At 33.2% G+C, this 25,690-nt stretch overlaps 1 protein-coding gene across 1 annotated transcript in view; it reads right to left on the bottom strand.

Annotated features, from left to right (window-relative positions):
* Positions 1–363: 363 nt before the first annotated feature.
* The window catches only part of PGAP1 (post-GPI attachment to proteins 1), a 79,053-nt gene continuing 53,726 nt past the window's right edge, over positions 364–25,690 (bottom strand). The window contains exons 13-27 of the mRNA XM_029934171.1: positions 24,422–24,499; positions 20,313–20,388; positions 17,476–17,549; positions 17,320–17,371; positions 16,740–16,806; positions 16,217–16,325; positions 14,526–14,564; positions 9,511–9,604; positions 7,634–7,724; positions 6,686–6,883; positions 5,518–5,653; positions 4,221–4,271; positions 3,579–3,766; positions 1,871–1,975; positions 364–632 (exon numbers count right to left, since the gene is read on the bottom strand). Of these exons, the coding sequence (XP_029790031.1) occupies positions 494–632; positions 1,871–1,975; positions 3,579–3,766; positions 4,221–4,271; positions 5,518–5,653; positions 6,686–6,883; positions 7,634–7,724; positions 9,511–9,604; positions 14,526–14,564; positions 16,217–16,325; positions 16,740–16,806; positions 17,320–17,371; positions 17,476–17,549; positions 20,313–20,388; positions 24,422–24,499 (1,497 nt within the window). The 3' untranslated portion in view covers positions 364–493. The remainder of the gene's footprint in view (positions 633–1,870; positions 1,976–3,578; positions 3,767–4,220; positions 4,272–5,517; positions 5,654–6,685; positions 6,884–7,633; positions 7,725–9,510; positions 9,605–14,525; positions 14,565–16,216; positions 16,326–16,739; positions 16,807–17,319; positions 17,372–17,475; positions 17,550–20,312; positions 20,389–24,421; positions 24,500–25,690) is intronic.

Raw genomic sequence — 25,690 nt, 5'->3', positions numbered from 1 at the left:
GACTTTCTGTGGTGATTTCATTTTTGAGAAAACAAACAGTTGTGAATTTCATTGATCTTTTAAGACTGATTTCTCAATATGCATACTGTGCAAATACAAATAAATCTATTTTTCAGAAGAAAGTTGATGAAATGAGCAGAATGCTTGAGTTGAGATTACAAGCAATGCTACATTTACTGAATGTTTAGAAGATTCCCAGTATGACCAATCAAGCAGAATAGCTGATAGGCGGAGAAGTCCTCAAAAATAGTGGCCACCATATCCTTTTACTAATTTTTCAAAAATGATGAGTACATAGATGCCATACCACAAAACTAAACCATGCTTCAATTATTTTTCTCAAGCACTATAAAACTAACTTCCTATTTTCAATATTGTAAAAATAGACTTGTCTTCTCCAAAGGATCTTGCCGTCCACATTGATGGATGTGTGCATTCCCTCTCATTAATGACCCTAAAGACATAAATTATTTTTATCATTCCTTAAATCATCTTACATAAAGTTGCATAACACATGGAGTAAAAGAGAAATGAAAACAAAGCATGGAACCCTGTATAAGTGTGCTGACCCGAAAGCAATTACACCAACAGCCAGAGGAAGTGGAAATTGTGAAGTAGTCTTCAACAATTTACTGTAAAGAGACAGAGAAATATACATTATATAAACTACCTTGTAGGTAAAACCAGAATATGCCGATCTTTTATACAGTTTTGAGGAAGTGGTCTAAAAGGTGTTAGATGAAGCAATTTGTCATATATTTAAACATACATAATTTTCAAGATGAATACGAGCTGTATCTTAGCCAGAAAAAAATACTAGCTGCACTTTTATTCAGCAATTCTACCTCTAAAAATTTACCCTTATAAAAATGATCAACATTTACTAAGACATAGCCACAGAAATATTTATTTTAACCCTACTGTAATAGCAAACAAAACAAAAACTCTCAAGCAAATAAAAAGGGAACGATCCTTAATTTCCTAACAGGACCAGTATTAAAACAACACTAAATCTTTTTAAAAGAAAAATACTATCAGAAAAGACTATTACTTTTTTATTCTGAAAACAAAAAAACTAGGATAAGAAAGGTTAAAGCAATGTGTCAAAGGAAATAGGGCTATTAAATGGCAGAGTCAAGATTAAAACCCCAGGTCTGCCATATTCTAGAATACATACAAACATCTGCCAAAATCAACTGAAAACAGGCTCCTAGTGCAAACAACCATGAATGAAAAGTCACATTTTATTATGGAGACCTTTAAACATATACATAAGTGCACTAACAGTATAATGAACATGTACTCATCACCCAACTTCAAAAAAGTATCAAGTGATGGCCAATCTTACTTCACCTATAATCCTATCCACTTCACTCCTTCTGTACTTTTTCTAAAAAGTTTATTTATTTATTTTAAGAGAGAGAGTGAGTAGGGAGGGGTAGAGAGAGAAGGAGAGCAGGAGAATCCCAGGTAGGCTCCATGTTGTCAGTACAGAGAATGACTTGGGCCTCGAACCAATGAGATCATGACCTGAGCCAAAATCAAGAGTAGTCACTCAAATGACTGAGCCACCTAGGTACCCCTCTTTCTGTACTTTTCGGAAACAAATCTTATTAGACATCATGTATTTTAAGGGCTAAATTTAAAAAAATTATTACATCCTAACAAGTAAAATGCATAATTAAGAAAACAAATACAGTACTTGCATATAAACCACATCTGCATATAAACCATAATTATTATATAATTATACCTTTAACTTTAGGAATAGTCAAAATAATTAGAAATAAAGAACATGTTTCAGGCATCCAAGAAAGGGTAATAAAGACAAGGAAGAGATATGAGAAAAAAAATGATTGAACTACTATACCTGGATTTTATTGAAACAGTGTGAGTATTTCCAAGAATTGCCACAGTTGGAATAAGGATAAATGCCAAAGGTTTACATGGATCAGGACTAAGTTTAAAGTAATACCTATATCAAAGAGAAAAAAAATCAACAAAGTACACTGAATCATTTAAAATTATCAGAATCAAACAAATTAATTAAATTTTAGAATATCCCATAGATATGAGAGCTCTAAACAGCTTATGAAATTTTTGATACATAATTTTTACTATTGATCATCTTTATACCTAAGGTTTTAAATGGAGAATTATGTTCAGAAACTACTAAAGGAAACAAAAATATCCAATATGGAAGCACTTCCTTTTATTTTATTGTTATAAAGTTTATTTATTTTGAGAGTGTGTACATATGAAGGGGAGGGGCAGAGAGGGAAGGAGAGAGAGAATCCCAAGGACACTCCACACTGCAAGCTTGATCCCATAAACAGTGAGATCATGACCTGAGCTGAAATCAAACAACTGAGCCACCCATGCACCTCAGCACTTCCTTAGTAATAGATATAGGGGTACCTGGGTGGTTCAGTAGGTTCAGCGCTGACTCTTGGTTTCAGTCAGGTCATGATCTCGTGGTTCCTGAGTTCAAGCAGCTCTGTGCTGACAGTGGGAATCTCTCTCTGTCTCTTTGTCCCTCCCCTGCTTGCTCTCTCAATCTCTCTCAAAATAAACAAGTAAATTTAAAAAAATTTAATAATAGGTATATACGTATGTCTGAAAAGTCATACAGAAATAATGTTTTTAGAAAAAAAATTATTTAAAATATATTAAGGCTGTTCTAGTTTTTAAAAAAAGATGATGAAAATGGAGATTTATATAAAGCAATCGTCCTTTATTTTCTTATAAACCCAAATTCTCTTCTCTGGCATTTACTGACAGTGAGACATCTATAGCCTTTCAGAACCATAAATTTATGATCCTCAAATAATTTTCTCCCCAAACTTTTGAACAAAAAAAATCTGGATCTTGATTAAAATTAGGCACAAAGGAATACATCTAGTAACCTGCTGATTTATCAAACTTTGACTTTTCAAAAAATATACTTCCAGTATTAAGATAATTTGAAATTTTTCTATTATTTCTGAAAACTATATTGAGTAGGAGTTCAATTATTGGATAAGGTGGCCTAATTTAAAAAAAAATTATAACTAAATATTCTAGAAACAGTCTTAGAGGGCATTTTCAGACTCTGATTTAACCTAGAACAATTACCATGTGGTAAGGCAAATGATGGTCATTTATTTCAGTTCAATGTTTGGTGATTAGAAAAGTACATTTTTAAAGTTATTTCTAGTATTTTTAAATGTAAGCATTTTCTTCCTCCCAACTGTAAGAAAAAAACTGATCACGAATTGAAAAATACTTGAAACACTAGCATTGTGAATACCTTGGGTCAGCAAGACAAAGCACATTTTCACATATGTCTAGACTCACAGAAGGTTACAGGTAAAATAAAACACGATTCCCTCTTCTGGGCAGATTTTGAGGAAGTTTATATTCCCAAAGTTTATATTCTCACAGTAAGGGAAAAATGTGAATGTACTGAAAATAAATTTGTGATATGTAGCTTCCTGTTCTTGAGGAAGTTTTATGATCATTAGGAATCGGGCAAGTCTCTCCTTATAGATATTTATTATTTGAACCACATAAATTATAATTATATAAATAAAACGCACCTGAGATTCTTTAACCAGTAAATTAAAGATGGCATGCTGAGTAATACAATCCATGTTAATAAGTTAATCACAGTATTGTGCATGCGAAGACTATCTTCAGCATCATTGGCAGATAAATGAAGATAGCGTACTGAAGAGTCTTTATGGTGATTTGATTTTCTTTCATTTCTTCTAGAGTGTTTGAGATTCTATAAAGCAATAAATAAAAATACTAAGGTATTATGTAAAGCTTATTATTTTGCCTAGAATCACTCCATTAATTAACGGCAAAATAAACATATCTTTCTATTACCAAACTGATACAAAATACTGAAATTACCTTGCTCAAAAGTAATTTAAAGTGGCTATCACTATAAACCTTTTGTTTCTTTGACTTGCTATTTCCACTGGTGAGAATCTATCTTCTAGGTAATTTCTTAAAATTTAAAAGATAATTTGTAACAATAAAAATGACACTGACAAAGATCAATTTAAAATTAGGTAATCTAATTTCTAGGTTCAGTTATCTTAAAGTTACCTAAATTCATGACATCTTTTTTAAACACTGTAAAATACTAACTTAAAAAAATACAAAACAATGTTTTTTATTTCCTCATGTTCTTCTATATTATAGTGACGTAGAGCTTTGAAAATAAAACTTACCACCGTCTGGCTATTTTTAAAAGCTGTTAGGCTGGCTTGCAGTTGAACAGTCTAAGAAAAAGAAAAAAACTGTTTAATTTCATTTTTACTTTGAAACAAAACCAATCATTTTTATTACAATTGAGAAGTATTATAATCTGAAATTTAAAGAAATCTAAAAAACTAAAAATACGTTTAAACATTTACAAATAGTCTTTCAGAAAAGGTAAAAAATAACTACACATACTTGCTGTCATGGATTAAAATAGAGGAAAAAAATAACAACAAACTTCCCGGGTATGATAGGGTCAGGATATATTGTTACACCTTCTATATTCTGTGAGCCTGTATTTGAATAGTGCTTTGCTCTAGTAGTTTCATGTCCTGTGAGTAAAATATTTGATTATCTTCAGTATGGTATAAGGAATTTAACATGTTTCATATATTCCACATCACTGAAAATCTAAACTTGGTGAAATGTTTATAAAAACCTGAGAAAATCTTTTAAGTTTAATTTGTTAGGTTTGCTTAAGCTGAGTATTTGAGAAAGTTTTGCTTACTGGATCAATTATTTGAAATGTCCAATTTAAAAAGCTAAAAATATATTTATAAATTGAAGTAGTAAATAGATTTTTCTGATGGATACAAATTTCCTTTGGAAAATTGAAAATAATCTACAATGTGCATGTATTAGTGTTAAAAACAGTTGTAAATAAACTTTGTTCAAAAAAGAAAAAAAAGATGATCCATTCTATTATCAACTGTCTCTACATAAGACTAATGAGGAACGTATGCAGTTGTATAACCTAGATTTTCCTGCAAAGCTATCAGCCTTCGTGGAAGTGTTTTTCACCTTCTCAGTAAAATTATCAGACTAATTATTTGATCCTTGTCTTCTGATTCTCCAGCAACATCGGTTAACATTCTACATTATCTCAGTACATTTGATAGCTTGATCCCACTGACAGAACTTTTTGTTTACCATGTTCGAAGAGGTGTGAATAAAAACTGCTCTAGTAAAATATTTTTTAAAAGGCTAACATTACTTGCAAGAGCAAGAAGCAATGTGAAACAGGTTGTATTTTCTTCCCTTTTTTATAAATACACTAACCAAACTCAGATTAATAATGTCAGCTTTCCAGTTAACTATGTATTTTAAATAACTAAGATGTTTAAAATAAGACTTCTACATTTAGGCCTATTAGAGATTAGAAGGTTACGACAGCTGTAATTAAAATTTTTGTTAACAACACCAAAGGAAACTCTATGCCTGCTTGACCCAAAGCCCATCCATTCTGACTTCAGTGACGTGACATACCTTAAACACGTAATAAAGATAAGTAAGAAGTATGGCAAATGCTCCACAAGTTGTCCAACTAATTACGATCAAAACAATTGTCAAAAAGAGCAAGTCTGGTGATATAATCTTGATATCTTTAGGAAGTTCAGGGGGGCTGGAAAAAACAAGAATAAAGCTTTTACAAGTATATTAATAGTTACTTATATGGTTGCATATAAGAAGAAATCGATTCAGTACTCTTCCAAGCTCTCCTGCTTATTAATATGCAAGTACCATAATGTAAGCAGTGAAATATTTTTTCATCAAGGCAAGGGATGACACATACTTGGTTGTAAATTTTATAATACACTATGATAGCTCCTCTTTCACTTAGATATGTGATGGCTGATACTTATACTAACAATGTTGCTACAAAGAATCATTAACTATAGGCCCTGTGCCATGTATTTCTGATCTTGATGAGAGGAAAAAGTTTTCTATTTCTTAAAGTCTCGAGATCACTCAGAAAATGTGATACTATTAGCGTGAGAAGCATCTCAGAAGGTTGAAGGAAGCAGCATCAGACCATAATCTGTTCTGTGACAGTAAATCATGTAACATGTCTGGTGAGGAGCAGTGGCAATGTAAACTAGGTCAGCGGTTTATTAGAAATGTCTACTAGTAACTTCAAACTGTGTCTTGCGGCCCATAATAAAACTCTAGGCAATGTTTTTGGAGTTTTTATGAATTTCATCTAATCTGATCTTAAGTATCTTGATTGGAATCTATTGCCCTCAGGGTTTAACTCAAAGTTAGCACATAAAAGCACTGCCAGGGAAACACTTCTTCCTTGGAAAGATTTACAACCATAAAAATTAAAACTACTTCTGTAATCTGTCACCTTTTTTTTTTTTTAAGTAATGTCAACCCACAATGTGTGGCTCTAACTCATGGCCCTAAGTTCAAGAGTTACACACTCTACCAACTGAGCCAGCACAGCATCCCTGTGTCAAACTTTTTTGATAAACTCTTGGCATTAAGGTCAAAATCATATATTTAGATATAACTCTGAACATTAACCCATGTTCTAGTCATACATCTTTCCTTAGAAATTACAGTTTAGTGAAAGCAAATTAATTTTGAGGATCCCTAACAAACTATAATTTTTTCCTTAAGAGAAATGAAAAAGCTTTTAGTCATTTTTTACCTGTTCAAAACTAGCCACAATGAAGAAAGGAGTCTCACAGATGCAGAAGAAAGTAGACCACCCCAGTAGGCAGTACATGTTCCAAACAGAAAGAGAATCAAGGATACTAGGGGGAAACACATACTCTGGCTAGTTAAAATGATGGCATCTAATTCTGGCAACAGTAACAGATCCCATAATTCCTTAAACCATTTATACCTGTGGATAAAAGAAAACATACAATAAAAGCAAAAAAAAAAATTCTACAACTGACATTCAAGTATTTAATATGTGAGGTGTTTGACCATTTATAAAGTCACCAGAGTTCAATGATATTCAATTTGTAGTTATACTGGAAAACAAATTTCAATTCCTTGTAGAGAATAAGTCATTTACCTTCCAAGTAAATCTACTGATCTTCAAGGATCAACAGAATTCCACTGCTCTCTATTGATCATTGTGATGAAGGAACAAAGATCTTTTTTTAAGTTAGAAAATCAAAAACAATTATAATGACAGAAGCAAAGAGATCTAAGTATATTGGTTCTTAACCAAAAAAACACAAAATGTGGATAAATTAAAAATGGAATGTTAAGTGTGGTAGAGAGATACAAAATATACTTGTATGGAAAGGGATCTGAGACACCATTTCATCAATATCCTAAAATGGTTTGTGTTCATGAATCTGGGATACTCAGAGATCATGGACCATGTACATCCACTTGCAAATGTTAAAAGTCTGGTATATTTACAGACTAAGTTTCAACAGTTGATATATACATAAAATTTTTAGACCTTTGAATTGGTTATAGTATTAAAGTAAATGTTGATATACCAATTAGACCTCTTCCTAAGTGAAAAATCCCATTTAATAAAATTATTTATGAAAATTTATATCATATTATGGGGCCAAACGTGTTTTATATATATAAAACAATTAAAATAATTTTCACAGAAAATAAAACTTACCCCAACAGAAACTTAATCATAAGTACAAAAGGATCAACTTTATATGGCTTGGCTTCTTTGTCCAACATAGTAGCATATTCTAAGCAATGACCTGGTGATTAAAAAAAAAATTATATGTAGTAAAGAATTCATAGTGATTAAGTATAGACTTATCATACACTGACTGCATTACCTGTAAGAACAACATATTTCTTGTTAGAAAGCAAGCATCATCACTATCAAAAAGACTATCTACAAAAGATTAAAAACTAATGTAATTCAACAGATCTCATATAAAAGGACACATTCAATCACTTGTGTACCAGCTTCAGGAAGCCAAAGCTGGGTTTCAGGATTCGTATTTTCACAAAGCTCCATAGGTGATTTTTTAAGAAAATTCTATAGAGATATAATTCTTACACTACACAAGTCATTCAAAGTATATGCAACTCAGTGGTTTTAAGCATTCAGATATGCCTTCCTCACCACAATCAGTCTTAGAATATTTTAATTAGTCCCAAAACAAATTTTGTTCCCCTTAATTGTCACCTTCAATGTCTCCCTATTCTCAGGCAACATCTAATGTCCTGTCTTTATACACTGGCCTACTCTGAACATGAATATAAAATAAAACCATGTAATATGTGGTCCTTTGTGACAGGCTTTCACTTGGCATGTTTCCAAGATTCATCCACATTGTGGCATATATCAGCACATTTTATTTATCCATTTATCAGCTGATGGATATTTGAGTTATTTCCACTTTTTAGATATTATTAATAGTGCCCCCATGAACATGTATGTACAAGTTTAGTATGGGTGTATGTTTAAATTTTTCTTGGGTATGTAACTAGGAGTACAGTTCCTGAGTCATAGTGTAACTACCAGACTACTCTCCAAAGCATCTAAACCATTTTACATTTCCAACAACAATGTATGAAGGTTAAAATGAATACTAAAGGCAGACTTAAAATTGTAAGTTATTGAAAGGGAATAAGTGGCTGCAGAGGGTTTGGCAAGATGGAAATGGTGGAGGTTATTTTTGGACTGCTTTTATGTATTTTGATCCCACTCCCTTCCTATCTCTTACTATCCAAGCCCAGAAGTGTGTGAGGGCCTTACAAAGTAGGCTCCTGGGAAACTGTTTTAATTGCTATAGACTAGGGAAGGTTTTGTGCAATGTAGTGTATATTCTGTATTTGCCTCTCCAAATCCATTCCATCCCCACCCTTCACTTTACTCTGAGTTCTGGGAGGCATCTTCAGTTCAGTGAATATGAACTGGAAGATAAGAGGAAATAAGGTTAGTGTATTTATTTCCCTGCCTTTCTCCCTGCTGACAGTGGCTGGAGCTTCAGTAATGCTGCCCTCTTGTATGGCTCTTTCTAGGCTTGCTCCCTCTCTATCAGATGGCTCTGTTGCTAAACTGGCACTTATCATTTCTTGTTGATTTCCCTTAAACCAACACATACCTTTCAAATAGTCCCTTCAGTAAAATAAACTCTCAATTATTCCATTCAGTGTACCAGGACCTAACCAATAACAGCTGATACAGCCTAAACATTACACTGAATACCTACTGTATGCTTGACACAATGTTAAGCACCAGGAATGGGATGGAGAACAAAATCCCCATCAGTGAGACTCTACCTCTTAAGACATCCTCAGAAGAGAGGGAAACACTTCAGACACAAAAGTATAAAATGGAAAAGCCCAGTAAGGAATCTTCTTGGGTATTTCCTAAAACTAGAGGATCTCAAACCCTTGTAAACTGAAGAGATGGGTTGTGAATTTTCAAGTAATTGAGGTGTTTCTTAACCACATGAGATAAATAAGCAGAAATGAAGCACGGAGGAAGAAAGGGAGGAAGAGAGAGAGGAGGAATAGAAACATTCTTACCTGTTGAGAAAAGAGAGTATAACTGTCCTCCATAAGCAAGAAGGATACTAGATATAACATAAGCAGGAAGAGCTCCACCATGAAATCTAACTACCTAGAAAACAGGCAAATCAAAGGGCAACTTTTGAATATTCATGTTAATGAAATAAATGTACTTTCACATGAAATAAAAATCCTTCTTCAATGTCTTTTTTTTTACAAGATATATTTAATGAGCACTTATTTACAGTTTCATGCTTGATACTAAACATTTTATATGCATTATCTCATGCTCTCCTCCAAAAATCCTTTGAGGAAATTCTTATCTCTATTTTATAGATGAAATAATTCAGGCACAGGGAGCCCAAGTAACTTGCACAGTTAAAAAAGTAAAAGACAAACAAATTACTTGTTAACTCTTAATGTTCTTATCAGCAAAATGGAAGCAACAGCAGTACTTACCTTATAGGTGTTTTAAGGTTTAAAGATGTTCATTTGTGTAAAGCATTTAGAATATTAGTCATGATAAGCTATCAGAAAATATTAGCTATTACAGACATACCTCATCTTACCTCTCTCTCTCTCTCTCTCTATATATATATGTTTTTTTAAATTGAAAGTTTGTGGCAACTGGAATGGAGGAAGTTTACTGGTGCCATTTTTCCAACAGAATTTGCTCACTTTGTATGTCACTTGATAATGCTTACAATATCTCAACCTTCTTCATTATTATAATGATGGAAAGCTCAAATGGTTAGCATTTTTTAGCAATAAAGGCTTAAAAATTAAGGTATGCATTTTTTAAAGACATACTACCACTGCATACTAGTGGTCTAGAGTATAGTATAAACATAACTTTGATATGTACTTTTATATCATTTGAGTTGCTTTATTACAATACTCGCATTATCATGGAACTGAACTCACAGTTCCAAGGTATAAGCCTTTTAATATTTCTTAAACAGGGTGCTCTTAAAAGGGGGAAAAATGAGCTGTTTTTATGTAAATGGAACTAAAGTTAAAAATTATTCATAGATAAATGACTATGAAAATCTAATTTATTTGGTCTTTCCCAATTTAGAAAGTGTACCATCTGTGTACTGTGCTTAATGTGCTTGGCACTGGGAATATAAGGGTGAGTAATGTCTAAGGAGTTTACAATGTAGTGACTTTGCTGTAATCTCATTAACAATTTAACACTCAATATCATTAGGTGCTTTAACTTCAAAGTCCTGGAGTTTTAAGGAGAGATGATGCAATGGAATTCCAGGGTATTCATTTACTTACCTAGCTGCTGCCATTTAAACAAATCCAAGTCTCACCTTCAAAACAGTGACAACACCTTCCCTTCACTCTACCCCCCTTTCCTCTCTAGTTACTGTCTTTTCCTTCCCTGTATTTCATTGCTAAACTTCTCAAGAGCTTGATGTACTCTCTCTCCTCTTTATCTACTCACTCCTAATCTTTTGCTTGCATCTACCAAAGTAACAATGCTCCATGAACTCTTTTTCTGGGGTGTGCCTGTATTACCCCTATAGGTCCTCCAGTGTCTTCCGAAAATGTGTGGAATAGGATTTAACCCAGATCCTAACTCATAACCATTATGTTAGTGCAAGACATTCTATCAGTTGATCTAACTTCTATAAAAATATATAAATAAAACAAAAAGAAAGTGTTAAATTCTTATAATATTGAAGTTTTATTTTTTCAGCACAAAAATTTATTCTTCTCTGTATTCATCTTTTAATGGTGAAGTTTTAAAAGGAAATTCACTTTAAAGCATGTCCTCCACTCCACGGAATTTTAAAAATGTATGGACTCTCCTGGCAATCTGATGAAAGCTATGGAAATGCATGTTTACACAAATGGCATATAAAATTTCAAGAGGTTCCCTGAACCTCCTTAATGGATTTCCAGGTGAAGATTAGAAAGACTCAAACTTATTGCCTATACTCAAAATTTACAATGATAGCTTTGAGTGAAGGGAGAGGAGTTGAACAAAAGCAATAAGATCATTTTTCTATTACTAAGTGATTTTCAATGCCTGCTAATGACATGCTAGGAAATATGTAACATTCTTTACTTATCAATACTACAGAAGGAAACTTAAGCAGCATCCAGCCTTACAGTCAGATTCCTGGGTTTAGACTACAGCTCTGCCTCTCACTAGCTTTGTGTTTTGGGGCAAGTTACTTTACCCTTCTTTTTCTCTATGCCTTTATCAGTAAAATGGAGATAAACAGCACTTACCTCACAGAGTTTGAGGCTTAAATGTGTTCATCTGCATAAAGTATTTGGAATAGTAACTGGCACAGGTAGGTGGATCAGAAAATATTAGCTGTTATTATTAACCTTTAATGCTCTTCCCTGTCTTTGAAAATCTTCTAAGACTTCCTATACAGTATTCTGAACATAACAGCCCTACAATGTAGTGACAGTGATTGTTGAGTGTTAAGTATTATACTGGGTCACAGCTATAGCTCATAAAAAGTATAATCCAACAATCCTAAACTGGCTTTCATGGATCATATATAAATCATAGACATGCTTCATTTGGTTAAGTATTTGGCACAGTATTTCTTTACATTTTAAATTAGATGCCAACATTAATGTTTTTAAATCTAAAAACCCAGATTTCCAGCTTCTCTTAAAACCTAAAAATTTGGTAACATTAGACTGCATTCCTACACTGAAATGATTTACTAATTTATATAATTCTCTTGAGAAAATAACTTCTGGTTTATTTTTTTGTCATCTCTTTCATTAGACTAAGGAATATGTAAATATTCTTCATTTTCCTTTCTCTGGAAAAAAGTTAATTTTATGGAAAACTGTCTAGTCAAAAGCTAAAGATTCTCCAAGCAAGGTTTCTCTTTATTCCTCTTCTCAGTCTTCTTCGACTGAGTCAGCAACTATGAAAATATGTATAAATAATATATATAACTTCAATTCATTCTCCTGGGCTCAAGCTAACTTTTGAAACAAACATGAAGAAAGAGCATCTTTTTTAAAAATTTTTTATAGTTTATTTTTGAGACAGAGAGAGACAGAGCATGAGTGGGGGAAGGGCAGAGAGAAAGGGAGACACAGAATCCGAAGCAGGCTCCAGGATCCGAGCTGTCTGCATACAGCCCGACGTGGGGCTTGAACCCACAAACCGCGTGATCATGACCTGAGCTGAAGTCGGCTGCTTAACCGACTGAGCCACCCAGGTGCCCAGAAAAAAGAGCATCTTATGTCTTTTCAGTAACCTGAAGACGTAATTATCACAAATTCCTGGACATTAAAAAAGTACCCACCATTGATTCTGTAACACCTATATACCTTGGTTTTTTTAGATAAATTTCCATGCCTACACAAGAAAACTAGTGTGTCCTTCTTTGGTGGACAGATAGTTTTGCTTCACTATGAAGTATCAAGCTAACTTGACTTTTATGGTCACTAATCTGAATTATGAGCCACAGGGATGATATGCATAAGAGAGTATGCTTATACCACTGTGTACACTAACATGCCTTCTAGACATACTAAATATACAACAGCATCAATTCTTCCCCTATATTTCAAGGCATAAATTTTTTTAATAAAGGTTCCTTAACAATCTACAGTACTTTTTAGAACTATCATCCATGACTATTTTCCAATTTATACCACCATTTAATCTCTTCTTTCTAATGTAGCACATTTTACACATTAACTTAGAATTTTCTAATGCTCACAAATTTAAAAATAATTATAATCTAGCTCTTACCAGGTTGCTGTGAGAATCAAATGATAATGCATATAAAAAATTCTGATTTAATTTTTATTTGTAAGTTTTATAAATGTAGAATGAGTTAAGTTTTAAAAATCCTACTATGCCTGAATTACAAGACACAACAGATAAAAATATAAAATAAATAGAACAATAAAATTTTAGTGAATTTTATTCATGGATTTATTTTTAATGTTTATTTTTGAGAGACAGACAGAGCACGAGTGCGAGAGGGGCAGAGAAAGAGAGGGAGATACAGACTCTGAAGCAGGCTCCAGGCTCTGCACTGTCAGCACAGAGCCCGGCGTGGGGCTCAAATCCACGAACCATGAGATCATGATCTGAGCAGAATCTGGACACTTAACTGACTGAGTCACTCAGGCACCTCAAAATTTTACTAAATTTTAAACTAGTATATAATTTTTCTGACTTTCAATACTATTATTTTTGTCCAGGTTATACAATTCTGTAAATTATGATGTTGAATAATTTAGTAGTACTATTACTTGACAAGTTATTTTTGTAACACTATTTGCTTATGAATTATACTCCCCAAAAGAATTTAAAGTATTTCAACAGTTTTATTTTTATTTATTCATTGATTAAAGTTTATTTATTTTGAGAGAGTGAGCACATGTATGAATAGGGGAGGAGCAAAGAGGGAGAGAATCCCAAGTAAGTTGCACTATCAGTGCAGAGCCCAAAGTGGGGCTCACTCTCACAAACCAGGAGATCAAGACCTGAGCTGAAATCAAGAGTTGGACACTTAACCTGAATGAGCCACCCAGGTGCTCCAACATATATATATTTTTTAATATAATTTCCTTTTTATTTTTTACAAACTAAGCACACACAACATAAAATGTCATTTGAAAATGTTTGTTTATATGACAGAGCCTAAAATTTTATTGGACTGAGACTTACAGCACATTATGAGCAACATAAAATCTTAACATGACATTCATTTAGCCTAAAATATAAGTTTGTTTGAAAATCAGGAATCAGCTCTCAATTCTTAAGAATGAATCCATCACCTTAAAGCCAGGGGTGGCCATCATGACCTATATGTGAAGAATGGTTTTTGGATTTTATTAACATGGGAGAAAGAAGGAAAAGGAGAAAGATGGGGGAGGGGGGAAAGGAAGCAACTGTAGCAGTAGCAGCAGCAAGAGACCATATTTGGTATGTTAAAATATTTTATTATCTGGCAGGAGAAGTTTGCAACCTGTGCCTTACAGTATCTATTCACAAGGCAATCAATAAACAACCAAGAATCTCTTACCTGTCCAAGTATTTGTGAAAAGGAAGTCTTAATTGTCACCTAGTTTAAAATAATTGTAAGAAAAGAGGTTATTTTTCCTAAACCCTTCTAGTTCACATTTTATTAAATTAAACACTTCTGCACATCTCTAAACATAATTGTTAACTTTTTTATACTGACCAACCTAAAAGCACTTACAGTCTTAAAGAGTCCTGTGAACCAGAAATTTTAATTTGTAATAAGTATAGTTTTATTGTTCAAAATATTTTCCTGTATTCTAATTCTTTGATAACTGGTAGAATGCTATGGTACATGTGGTAGGTAACCCTGTACTAACTAGAATTTTTGATTAACCAGAATATCTTAGTACCAGGTCATACAATCTAAAGGAATTTACTGAATGAGTCCAGAAGCTATACATATGTCTGCTGAACAATTAAGCACAAATTAACCTTCTATATAACTAATATTTTAAAAATATCAAACCTTAACTGTACAGCTCTAAGTATAGTTAAGGTAAGCCACTTCTGAGTAAATTTCATAAAAACAAGTTTCACATGATATAAGACTAGGGACAAATGGAGTACATTTGGTAAAATTTAAGCCAAAACAATGTATTAAAAAGAAATTCATCATTAATTATCTCTTATTATAAATATACCCTTTTGGATATTAGCACATCTAGGAAAAGGAAATATGTATTTCATATGGAAATTATAGAATTATTCATTAATACTGACTTTTTGAAAATGTAAAGTAGTTATAAAAACATTGACATTTCAAAAGTGTGCAGTATTTGGAGCCAAATTATAATGCAATTCTCACTATCATTATTAGAACTATGAAGGCACGTTAAAAACCATGACAGTCCTACAAAATCCTTCAATGTTAGAAATAATGAATATACCAAACCATTAACAAATTCCATGAAATCTAAAATAACTCATAATTTAGGTTCGACTGAAACTTGTTGCTACAAACAGATTCTACTCATTTGACCTACCAATTCTAGTTTACCCCAAGAAAATCAGTTCTAATGAAGAATCCACATAAGGTTGATTTAAAGGAATTGAACAGAAATAAGATATTTCACATAAACCAGAAACCACTACTAAATGTATATATACTTCAATCCCTTAAGCCTAGAATCCTTAGAACCTGGCATGTTCAAATACAGAGGGACTCTCGTAGTTCATGAATCTATAAAGGTAAATGTTACTCAAGTCTATTTCCCTTCTCTTACAGCAGAGATCTGGTGATTTTAAAACAAACAGAATGGGCACTACATTGCACACTAATGACTAACAGATTTAAAAAGTGAATGAAAAGGAAAGAAGATCCTTATGCTTATCCAATAGAGCTGGAAACCAATACACATCATGTCAATTACTGCAGCAAAGCCGTGTTAGCTGACTTCATGATGTTCTTTAATTTACAGAGGATTTTGGACTTTGGGTTTCTAAATTTAGAAGGTTAATGTATAGTCTCAATTTGTAGTTTATTTTCTACTACCTTCTACTACTTTCAATGGTCCAGCTACCAAAATACTGAGGTGGTGCTAATAGGCAAAATGCAGAACATTTAAAGCATCATAAATGTCTATTTTGTATCCTTATTGTCTTCCACGTTGCCATATTTGAGACTAATATAAAAATATATTTCCTATTTATTCTATAACTATATGTTAAAAATTAAGTAAACATACAACTTACTTCATACTGACAGTCTGAAGATGTATACATTTTTAATAATGCTACACGGCTATCATTTTCTGGTCGAGCAATATGGAGTTTCAGAGAAATTTCTGTGGAAGATGGTAGCCTGAAAAGATAATTGAAGTATAATTCTCAAATATAAAATGCTATTAAATAACCATGGCTAAGTCAATCCTCACACAACACAATGAAATAATGGAGAGAAAGACATATGTCAGACACGCTATTAAAAATGGGACACTTTTCCAGTCCTATCACAGTTGTTTGCTCATTCCTCCAGGACAGAAGTTGGAGGATGGTCTAGAAAGGGGCTGATGTTCCAAGCAGGAAGGTTTAAATTCTAGATAATTGAGATAAGAATACTACATTATCTTATGAGCACAATGCTACATAAAGGATAGTTACATTTTATTAAGAGGCACTTAAATAGTTTCATTAAAATTTCACTATGATTTAGATAAGCAGAATATGTATTATTCAAAAACATCAAAGATTAAGATAAATTCTTTCATATACTCACTGTGCAATAGTTAGTGAATCTTCATAAGACCAAGGAATATGAAGTTTGTAGATACTAGTTATTTCTTCTGTGAAAACATAAAGGAAATATATGTCACTAACCTTATGTTACATTAAACATTACATAAGCTACTATAATACCTAACTAATTATGGTTATCCACTTCATAAAAAATAACCAGTAAGAATTGTATCACATAAGAAATTATGGAGAATTATTAACTAATAATGTTTAATTAGACTTACAAAAGATATTAGAGAATATGGGAAGTACTAAGAAACTGAAAAAAAAAAAAAAAAACAACAAAAAAAAACCCCCTAAATCTGAGTTACTCCTATAGTGAGGTAGAAAGATGTATAGCATTTTTTTGAAATGTGGATATTTAAACTGATACAGTTGAAGATGTTTAGTGTTAAAAAAGGGTCTATGTTAAATCTGTTGGAAACATAAACAGTTTTTCTATCATGTATTTAATTTTAATTCACATAAATACATGAAATAATAAGCACTACAGAAAATTCAAGTGAAGACCTATTGATTCTTCAAATGACAATACTATTCTTCTCAGAAAATACACTTACCTTTGACTCCTGAGCACTTGCTTACTATGTTGATTTTAAAAGCTTGGTATATCTAACAAGCATTTGACCACAAAAACAAAAAAAACAGAAGTTTATTTGTTTGCTTAATTAAACAGTAAAGTTAAATCAAATCCTTGTTACAATCAAGATAATTACCTGTCCAAAGTTTAGAAGTTCTATATTATAAAACAGGCCACTTGTATTTAACATTACTTTCCTTGAAGAGAGTCCTGTTGAATTGAAACCACTATATTACTCAGAACACCAAAGAATTTTTAAAAAAATAATGGTTGCTTAACACAATGCTTGAATAATGCTAACACATTTTTAATCTTAAAACAGAGTTTGAAGATTTTCATTTCTGGTATAGAGGAGTGAACTCCTAAAAATCCTATTATCCTTCAATAAACTCTGGACATTTATAATGTATGTATTTTAAAGAGTCAAGTATATATTTCCAATTTCAAAAAGGTATGCTTTCTTGGTAGATCTCTTAGAAGTTTGTTATCTTTAATTAGATGAGTGATTCAGAGTTTTTTTTCTGACCAAAAATAAATAAATAAACAAATAAATACGGTGGGTGAGGGATAACAATCTAAAAGAAGTTCCCTCTTTCAAGTAACAGCTTCTTTTAACAAATGGAATATTAAAAAAATATATTTTAAAAATGAGTCATGCCAAAAGGGCAAGGAGCCAATCAAAACTGAGCTCTTAATATCCAAACTGGAACAACTTAAAAAAATATATAATGATAGTAATAAATTATAATCCAGTGAGCCTGAGTGGCTCAGTTGGTTAAGCAGCCAACTTCAGCTCAGGTCATGATCTTGTGGTTCTCAAGTTCTAGTGCCATATCAGGCCCTGTGCTGACAGCTCAGAGGCTGGAGCTGGCTTGGAGTCTTTGTCACCCTCTGTCTCTGCCACTCCTTCACTCACACTCTTTCTCTCTCTCAAAAAAAAAAAAATTAGAAAAAGTATAATCCAATGAATAAATATCCATGAGTCACATTGACATAAATAAAAACTGAGTTAAGTAATTAGAGCACAACTTTCCTTTCATAAAAATTCCAATAAACACAGAATACCACTAATAACTGCCTCAGACTAGAAAAACCAACGTAGGGGCACCTGGGTAGTTCAGGTAGTTAAGCGTCTGACTCCTGGTTTCAGCTCAGGTCATGATCTTGTAGTTTTGTGAGTTCAAGCCCCACAATGGACTCTGTGCTGACAATGCAGAGCCTGCTTGGGATTCTCTCTCTCCCCTTCTTTCTGCCATTTCCCCACTCTCTCAAAATAAATAAAAATTTTAAAATGGATGCTGAAATTAGTGGGTTATTATGAAGACAAACCAGGTACATACAGACAAACATTCTCAAAGTAGCTCCCCCAAGATATTTATTAGGTACAAAAGGAAACCAGAAAACTTACAGTGGAGAAACCTGGCAGACACTACCTTAACCAACATTCCTATTAATTAGACATAGTGAGGTCATGTGTCCAATGATATGATACGTTGAGAAGTATGTATAGCTTTGGTGATATTCTTGCTAAAAACGCACAACCTTATTCTAATCATAAGGAAGCATTAGATAAAACCAAATATTTGATATTCTATAAAATAGCTGACAAGTACTCTTCAAAAGGTGTTAAAGTTATGAAAGACAAGGAAATCCTGAGAAAATATCAAGACTAGAAGAGGTGATGGGGTGCCTGGGTGGCTCAGTCAGTTGAGCATCTGACTTTGGCTCAGGTCATTATCTCACGGTTTGTAAGTTTAAGCTCAACATCGGGTTCTCCGCTTTGGATCCTCTGTCTCCCTCTCTCTCTCTGCACCTCCCCCACTCACAGGCTCTCTCTCAAAAATAAGTAAACATTTAAAAAAAAAAAGGCCTAGGGGCACCTGAGTGGCTGAGTAGATTAAGCATCTGACTCTTGATTTCAGTTCAGGTCATGATCTCAGTTCATGAGTTCAAGCCCCATGTCAAGCTCCATGTTGACAGCTCAGAACCTAGAGCCTGTTTCAGATTCTGTGTCTCCCTCTCTCTGTCTCTGCTCCTCCCCTGCTCACACTGTCTGTCTCTCAAAAATGGATAAACAAACAAACAAAAAAAGAGACTAGAGGAGATGAATAGGACATGACAAATGAATGTAATGTGAGACCCTGGAGAACAGTGGTTGAAAAACTGATGAAAATCAAATAAAGCCTGTAGTTGGTTAATAATATTGTACTAATTTCTTAGTTTTGACAATCATATTGTTTACGTTAAGGCGAGTGAGGCATGTTATGTCTGTGCTCTGTCTATAACTGTTCTGAGTGTTCAAAATTATTTCAAAATAAAACTTAAAAACATTTAGTTCTTTGTATTTAACCACCTTAAAAAAAAACAGAAAAGATTTAGAGAAATCTTGAAACTTCCAGAGGGCAGGTAGCAATTTATACCTTATAATAAACATTAAAAAATTTTTTTTTAATTTGAGAGACAGAGAGAGAGAGAGCATGAGCACACACAAGGGAAAGGGAGAGGGAGAGGGAGAGGAAGAAAATCCCAAGCAGGCTCCATGCTGTCAGGTGCAGAGGCCACCATGGGGCTTGAACCCATGAACCGTGAAATCATGACCAGAGCTGAAACCAAGAGTTGAGAAGCTTACCCACTGAGCCATCCAGATGCTCCTACCTTATAAACAAACATTTTATTAAAAGGGCCAGTATGTAGTATAAATTCATAGAAGGATACACACACACACACACGATTACCAACAAATGTACATGATCAGGGAGAAAATTAAAGTTTCCACTATCAGACAATGCCTGTGGCCCAGTATTAAGTAAGAATCAAAACACTGAACCACATTATATGTTTATTCTAAAAACTATACTTGAAACACAATATTTAATGTTACAGGCTCTCCTTTACTGCAATTGACTGGCAAAAATAAATCACTCTGTTAAAAATAAAAGCAGTTTTTCAGATTTCCAAAATCAAAGTACTCACCAAAGGAAAAAAGATGAGTTACAGGAAGCTGAATGGATCTCGTCTCTTTTTTATAGAACTCACAATCTACAACAAACTAAAATATAAAATATTGATTTAGTAGGAAAAAATAGAATTAAATTTATAGTAAAATATCTTCACTTGATATTTGAGTGGTAAATAAAAGTTTATAAACTAACTTTACAGAAGTTATTACCTATCACATTCTAACTCTGGCTATCCATGGATGGCCAACAATTACTCAGAGTGATGCTCACAAAATTTGATGCACTAGCTTAATTTCACAGATAAATTATTGGAGGATTATCTGTGTAACAGATGATGTACAGCACAGTCTTCTTCAGATCACTTTTAGGTGTTTGTAGAAGGACTTTAAAGGATGGATCAAAGCATTAAGAACCAAGATTAACTCAAAATTAGAGATGTAAATAAAAATCTCTGAATACTTGCAGAGTCAAAAAGAAATGATTTTGTTACATTTACTTTTTTAAAAATTCCATATTTATTATGTATCTATAAAACTCTAATTAGACTATAAAAGTCTTGGAGCCAGACATACTGCCATTCATATCTACCAATGGCTAATTTCATTTGCATGATCCTTTAAGGTTAAACAGTGATTAGAATAAATGGGAAAAAAGGTTTAATATGTAAAAAGCCAAAAAAAAAGAAATGCTATCTTGGGGCGCCTGGGTGGCTCAGTTAGTTAAGTGTCTAGCTTTTGACTTCAACTCTGGTATGATCTCATGGTTCGGTTCATGGGATGGAGCCCCATGTAGGCCTGTGCACTGATAGCATGGTGCCTGCTTGGGATTCTCTCTGTCCTTCTCTCTCTCTCTGCCCCTCCCCTCTTTGTGCAAGCTCTCTCTCTCAAAATAAATAACTTTTTTTTAAGTTTAAAAACTTGAGGCCCCGTGTGTCATTAGCACAAACACCAATGTGGGGTTTGAACTCATGAACCATGTATGAGATCATGACCCGAGACAAAATCAAGAGTCAACACTCAACCAACTGAGCCACAGAGGAGCCCTTAAATTAAAAAAAAAAAAAAAATGCTATCTCAAAAAAAGTAAAACTAAAATGTGACATCTGCATGATTACAAAATTTTGTAATGACATTTCTTTTGTAATAGCATTTCTACAACAGCATAAAGGAACTTTGCTCTGCAATAAGAATGTTATCATTAAAATAATTTCCAATGGGAAACCAAATTTCTTTGATCTATAAGAGCCAAAGAAGAAATTAATCTGATGCCTAATTGTAGCTGGAAAGTAGTTTGCTGTTGATAGGAAATAGAAAGCCAGTGAGGTCTATCCTAGGCTTTTCCTATAAGTACATCTTGGATTGTGCCTGAAGCCCAATGGATTATTATTTTGTTTGCCTCTTGGGTGGATTTTGTTTCTGAAAGTGAAAAAACAGATCTGGAAAAATGCTATTTGACTACAGTACACACAAGAGAATAAAAGGAAACCCTTGTGAAGGGGCTTTGCTTTATTCCCCACTTCTGTACTTACGTGTCCAAGAATACCATCAGACATTTTCCTTAATAGAAAACCACTGTTACAAGGGCAGAGCAATCATTTACTGCATAGGATTATTCATTTTATTTTTACAAAGCATTTTTGGTGAGACATTGCCTCAGAAAATCATTTTAACTATATTTTTTTTAAGTTTATTTATTTATTTTGAGAGAGAGAGAGAAAGAGCGAGAGAGAGAATGCGTCAAGTGAGGAAGGAGCAGAGAAATGGAGAGAGAGAATCCCAAACAGGTTCTGAGCTGACAGTGCAGAGCTTGATGTGGGGCTTGATTACTAACTGTAAGATTTATGACCTGAGCCGAAATCAAGAATCTGACAATCAACCAACTGAGACACTCAGGTACCCCAACAGAGAATTTTAAATCGCTTTGTAGAGGTATTTAAAATAATACAATTTTTATTACTGTTTTAAAAATTTGGCTATGCCCTTTATGGAATAAACCCATTCCCAAGAAAATAATTCAAGGGTCTCTTTCTAATTAATGAACTTAATTATCTATTTTCTGTCATAAAAAAAGTAATTCCATATTTGTATTTTGAAAATTATATTTTCAGTTGATTGAAAAATAAATTCAAACTATTTAAATACATGTATCCTTCTAATAATGGGTTATAAGAGATACATTAAATATTCATTAGGCTGCTAAGGCCCTATTTGTGAAAGGCTCATTCATTTCTTGGAATAATCAGAGAGGGCCTTTCCAAGTTTAGAAAAGATGTTTAATTCATTCAAAACCAACTTACCTGAAGAAAACCCCCTAAAGAGAGCTTTTAGAATTGAGGATGTTGAATTATCTCTCACTTGAGCTAAGCGAAACAAAACAATCAATTATAAGGTACTTCTGAGATTCAGTCTTTGAGTTGATCTCCAACAAATCCCTTTTCCTTTATCTTTAAAATTTTCCTAATGATTTTGGCCTCAAAGTTCAACAACTTTCTCATTCAAAAAACATTTTTTGAGCATTTATATGGTAGTGATTGCTAAAAGTTGACAATGCAAAGTAGAATAAAATCTGTCTGGTCTTACTCTCAAAGAATTTACAATATGGTGATGGGAATAAAGACATAAATTATAATGCAGTGTAATAGGCCCCTCAAGTGTAATGGAAGTAAGAGGGTGCCTAAAGGAGTAATGAAATGCAAAACAGGAGACATTTTTTTAAAAAATAGGAGACAGTTAAGCTAGATATTGAAGGATAAGTTTATTGTGTAACACATTAAGTATATTTTACCTAAATTTTCTTGCTTCCCCCTCCCCCAACTCCTCTCAAAAATCATCTCCACCAAGTGGGAATATTTCTATATCCACTTCCATTTTTCAAGCCTTCATAACCCCTTAGGAAGTAGCTTGTCTGTTTATAATCCATGCACACCAGAAGTAGATTCATCTTCCAAAATGGTTCTGATTCCATTTCTGAAAATCTTCCAGCTGTCTAGTAACTCCTGAATTCTATAAAGTTCTGAATCTTTGAATCAAAGTCGTCCATAATATGTCCATGGACTACTTTCCTAGACTCTTCTTCCATCACTATTCTACCCATGGTGGCCATTTAAAAAAATTACTATTTACTTATTCACTGTTTCCCAAACATATCCTACACTTTCACACTCCCATATTTGCATCTATTTCTTTGTCCCAGCAGTGCGGTTCATTATAATTTTCTGCAAAGATGTTACTATTGAGCACCTGGAATGTGGTTAGTACAACCAAGAAAATTAATATTTTATTTTGTTTTAATAGCTTTAAATTAAATAGACACATGTGCTCATAACTCCCATATTGAATAGCACAGGTCTATAATGTTCATTCTATCCATAAAAATCTTAACTATCCTTTAAGACAATTGTATTTATTATTCTTAAAACTTTTTTAAATTTTTATTTATTTGAGGGGGAGAGAGAGACAGTGAGCAAGTACGCAGGGGAGAGGTACAGAGGGAGAGAGAGAGAAAGAGAATCCAAAGCAGGCTCCATGCTCAGCCCAGAGACTGAGGCAGTGCTCAATCCCACGACCTGAGCCAAAATCAAGAGTCAGATGGTCAACTGACTGAGCCACCCAGGCACTCCAAGGCAGTTTTAAATATCATCTCATAATAAACTCTTTCTTCATCCCATCATTCAGAGATATCACCTCTTTTTATACTTATTTATTTGCTATATTATTTGTATTATATTTTTGGGTACCTCACTCTTCCCTCTGCTTCCAAATGTTTCTCTCCCCTCCCCAATAGTATGTAGCCCTTTGAGAATAAGATTCATTTGTGTGCCTCCTAAAACCCCTGGTAGAGTCCTGACATAATAGGACTAATAATGAATAGATTTTGAAAGATTAAAACATAAATTAAGTTCCCACTTTAAACATAGAGACGGGTTTATTCTGCTTAGTTCAAGTTAGAATAGATGATCCTAATGATTTAACATTCTTAGGTAGATCACTGAACTAGCCAATGTTTTAGATAAGTATTATACCAAAGGAGTCATCAAAAAATAACTTAAATATTTAGTTACATTTACATAACCATATAATATCCATAAAACATTTTGAAAAATAACCTTAATCCATTTGTTACCTTACTTCCATAAGTAGATGGTACATAAACAACAAGATGAGACAAAGAAGGATAGTCTTGAAGTCTTAATGTCAGAGACTGAAAAAAAAAACCCACAAATATAAAAAGCTGATTATTTCTGAGGATACGCAGAACTTAAAGCACATTAAAAGATAAATTACAAACACTTATTTTTTATTATTTGGTTATTAAAGAAACTGATTTCAAACTTTACATTCAGGACTTCATAAAATTCCCATGTTTACATTTTCAGGTCAATAATCCTGCTGAAGTCAAATTCCTAATAATTTTGTAAATATGGACTACCAAAAATATTCCCTGAACTATATCCCTTCATGTATAAACAAGTGACACTTAATACTAAATTATTTTACATAATTATTTCCAGACTATCTTTTATAACTTGTCCATTTGTTTTTTTATAACATTACAATATGATTTCTACATGATGAATGAATAAATGGATACTAAAAATAATGGAAGAGTTGCAACTTAACCTCAAATGATTCTGATCTACGCCACGCAATAAAGAGTTGCCATCTAATGATGTATATAAACATCATCTCCTGGAAGTTATTCAGCAAATGCCATGAAGACACTACAAGACTAGTAATGCACCTTATTAAATGAACATCTACTTTCAAAATTAAGACCAGATCCTATAGCTTGTATTTTGAGGAATGAATAGTTTTTTTTTTTAAGTTTATTTTTTTTTGAGAGAGCGCATGAGTAAGGGAGGAACAGAGAGAAAAGGAGAGAGAGAATCCCAAGCAGGTTCCACACTGTCAGTGCAGAACCTGATGTGGAGCTCAATACTATGAACCACAAGATCATGAGCTAAAATCAAGAGTCAGGCGCTTGATCAGCTGAGCCACCCAGGCATCCCCAAATACAATTTTTAAATCCAGTTTCTTTTTTTTCTGGAAATAGGTGTGGGGATGCAAGTAGTTATATGCGGTAACAATTTGTATGCATTAAGAATTTCTGCAGTTAACTTTGTGGAGTGTTTTTCAGAAGCACATGCATGGGCAAGTTCAACAAAGGTGTTGAATCTACAGAACTGTTAACAAGTGGCCCTCTAACAACCTGACCAGATTCACCTCTGAATGCTGATTAAACTCCTAGGCTTCACTTGGCAGGCTCAACAACAGACTTAATACATTCTATTGTAAATTAAAAGGCCTTAAAAAGGCCTCAAAAATCATAGTGACAGGCAACTGAGACTACCCAGACAAAAGGTAGATTAATTATGAAAGACTGGTTAGAAAG

This window comes from Suricata suricatta, chromosome 3 (assembly GCF_006229205.1).
Source record: "Suricata suricatta isolate VVHF042 chromosome 3, meerkat_22Aug2017_6uvM2_HiC, whole genome shotgun sequence".
NCBI lineage: Eukaryota > Metazoa > Chordata > Mammalia > Carnivora > Herpestidae > Suricata > Suricata suricatta.
This window is presented reverse-complemented; position numbering and strand designations above follow the sequence as displayed.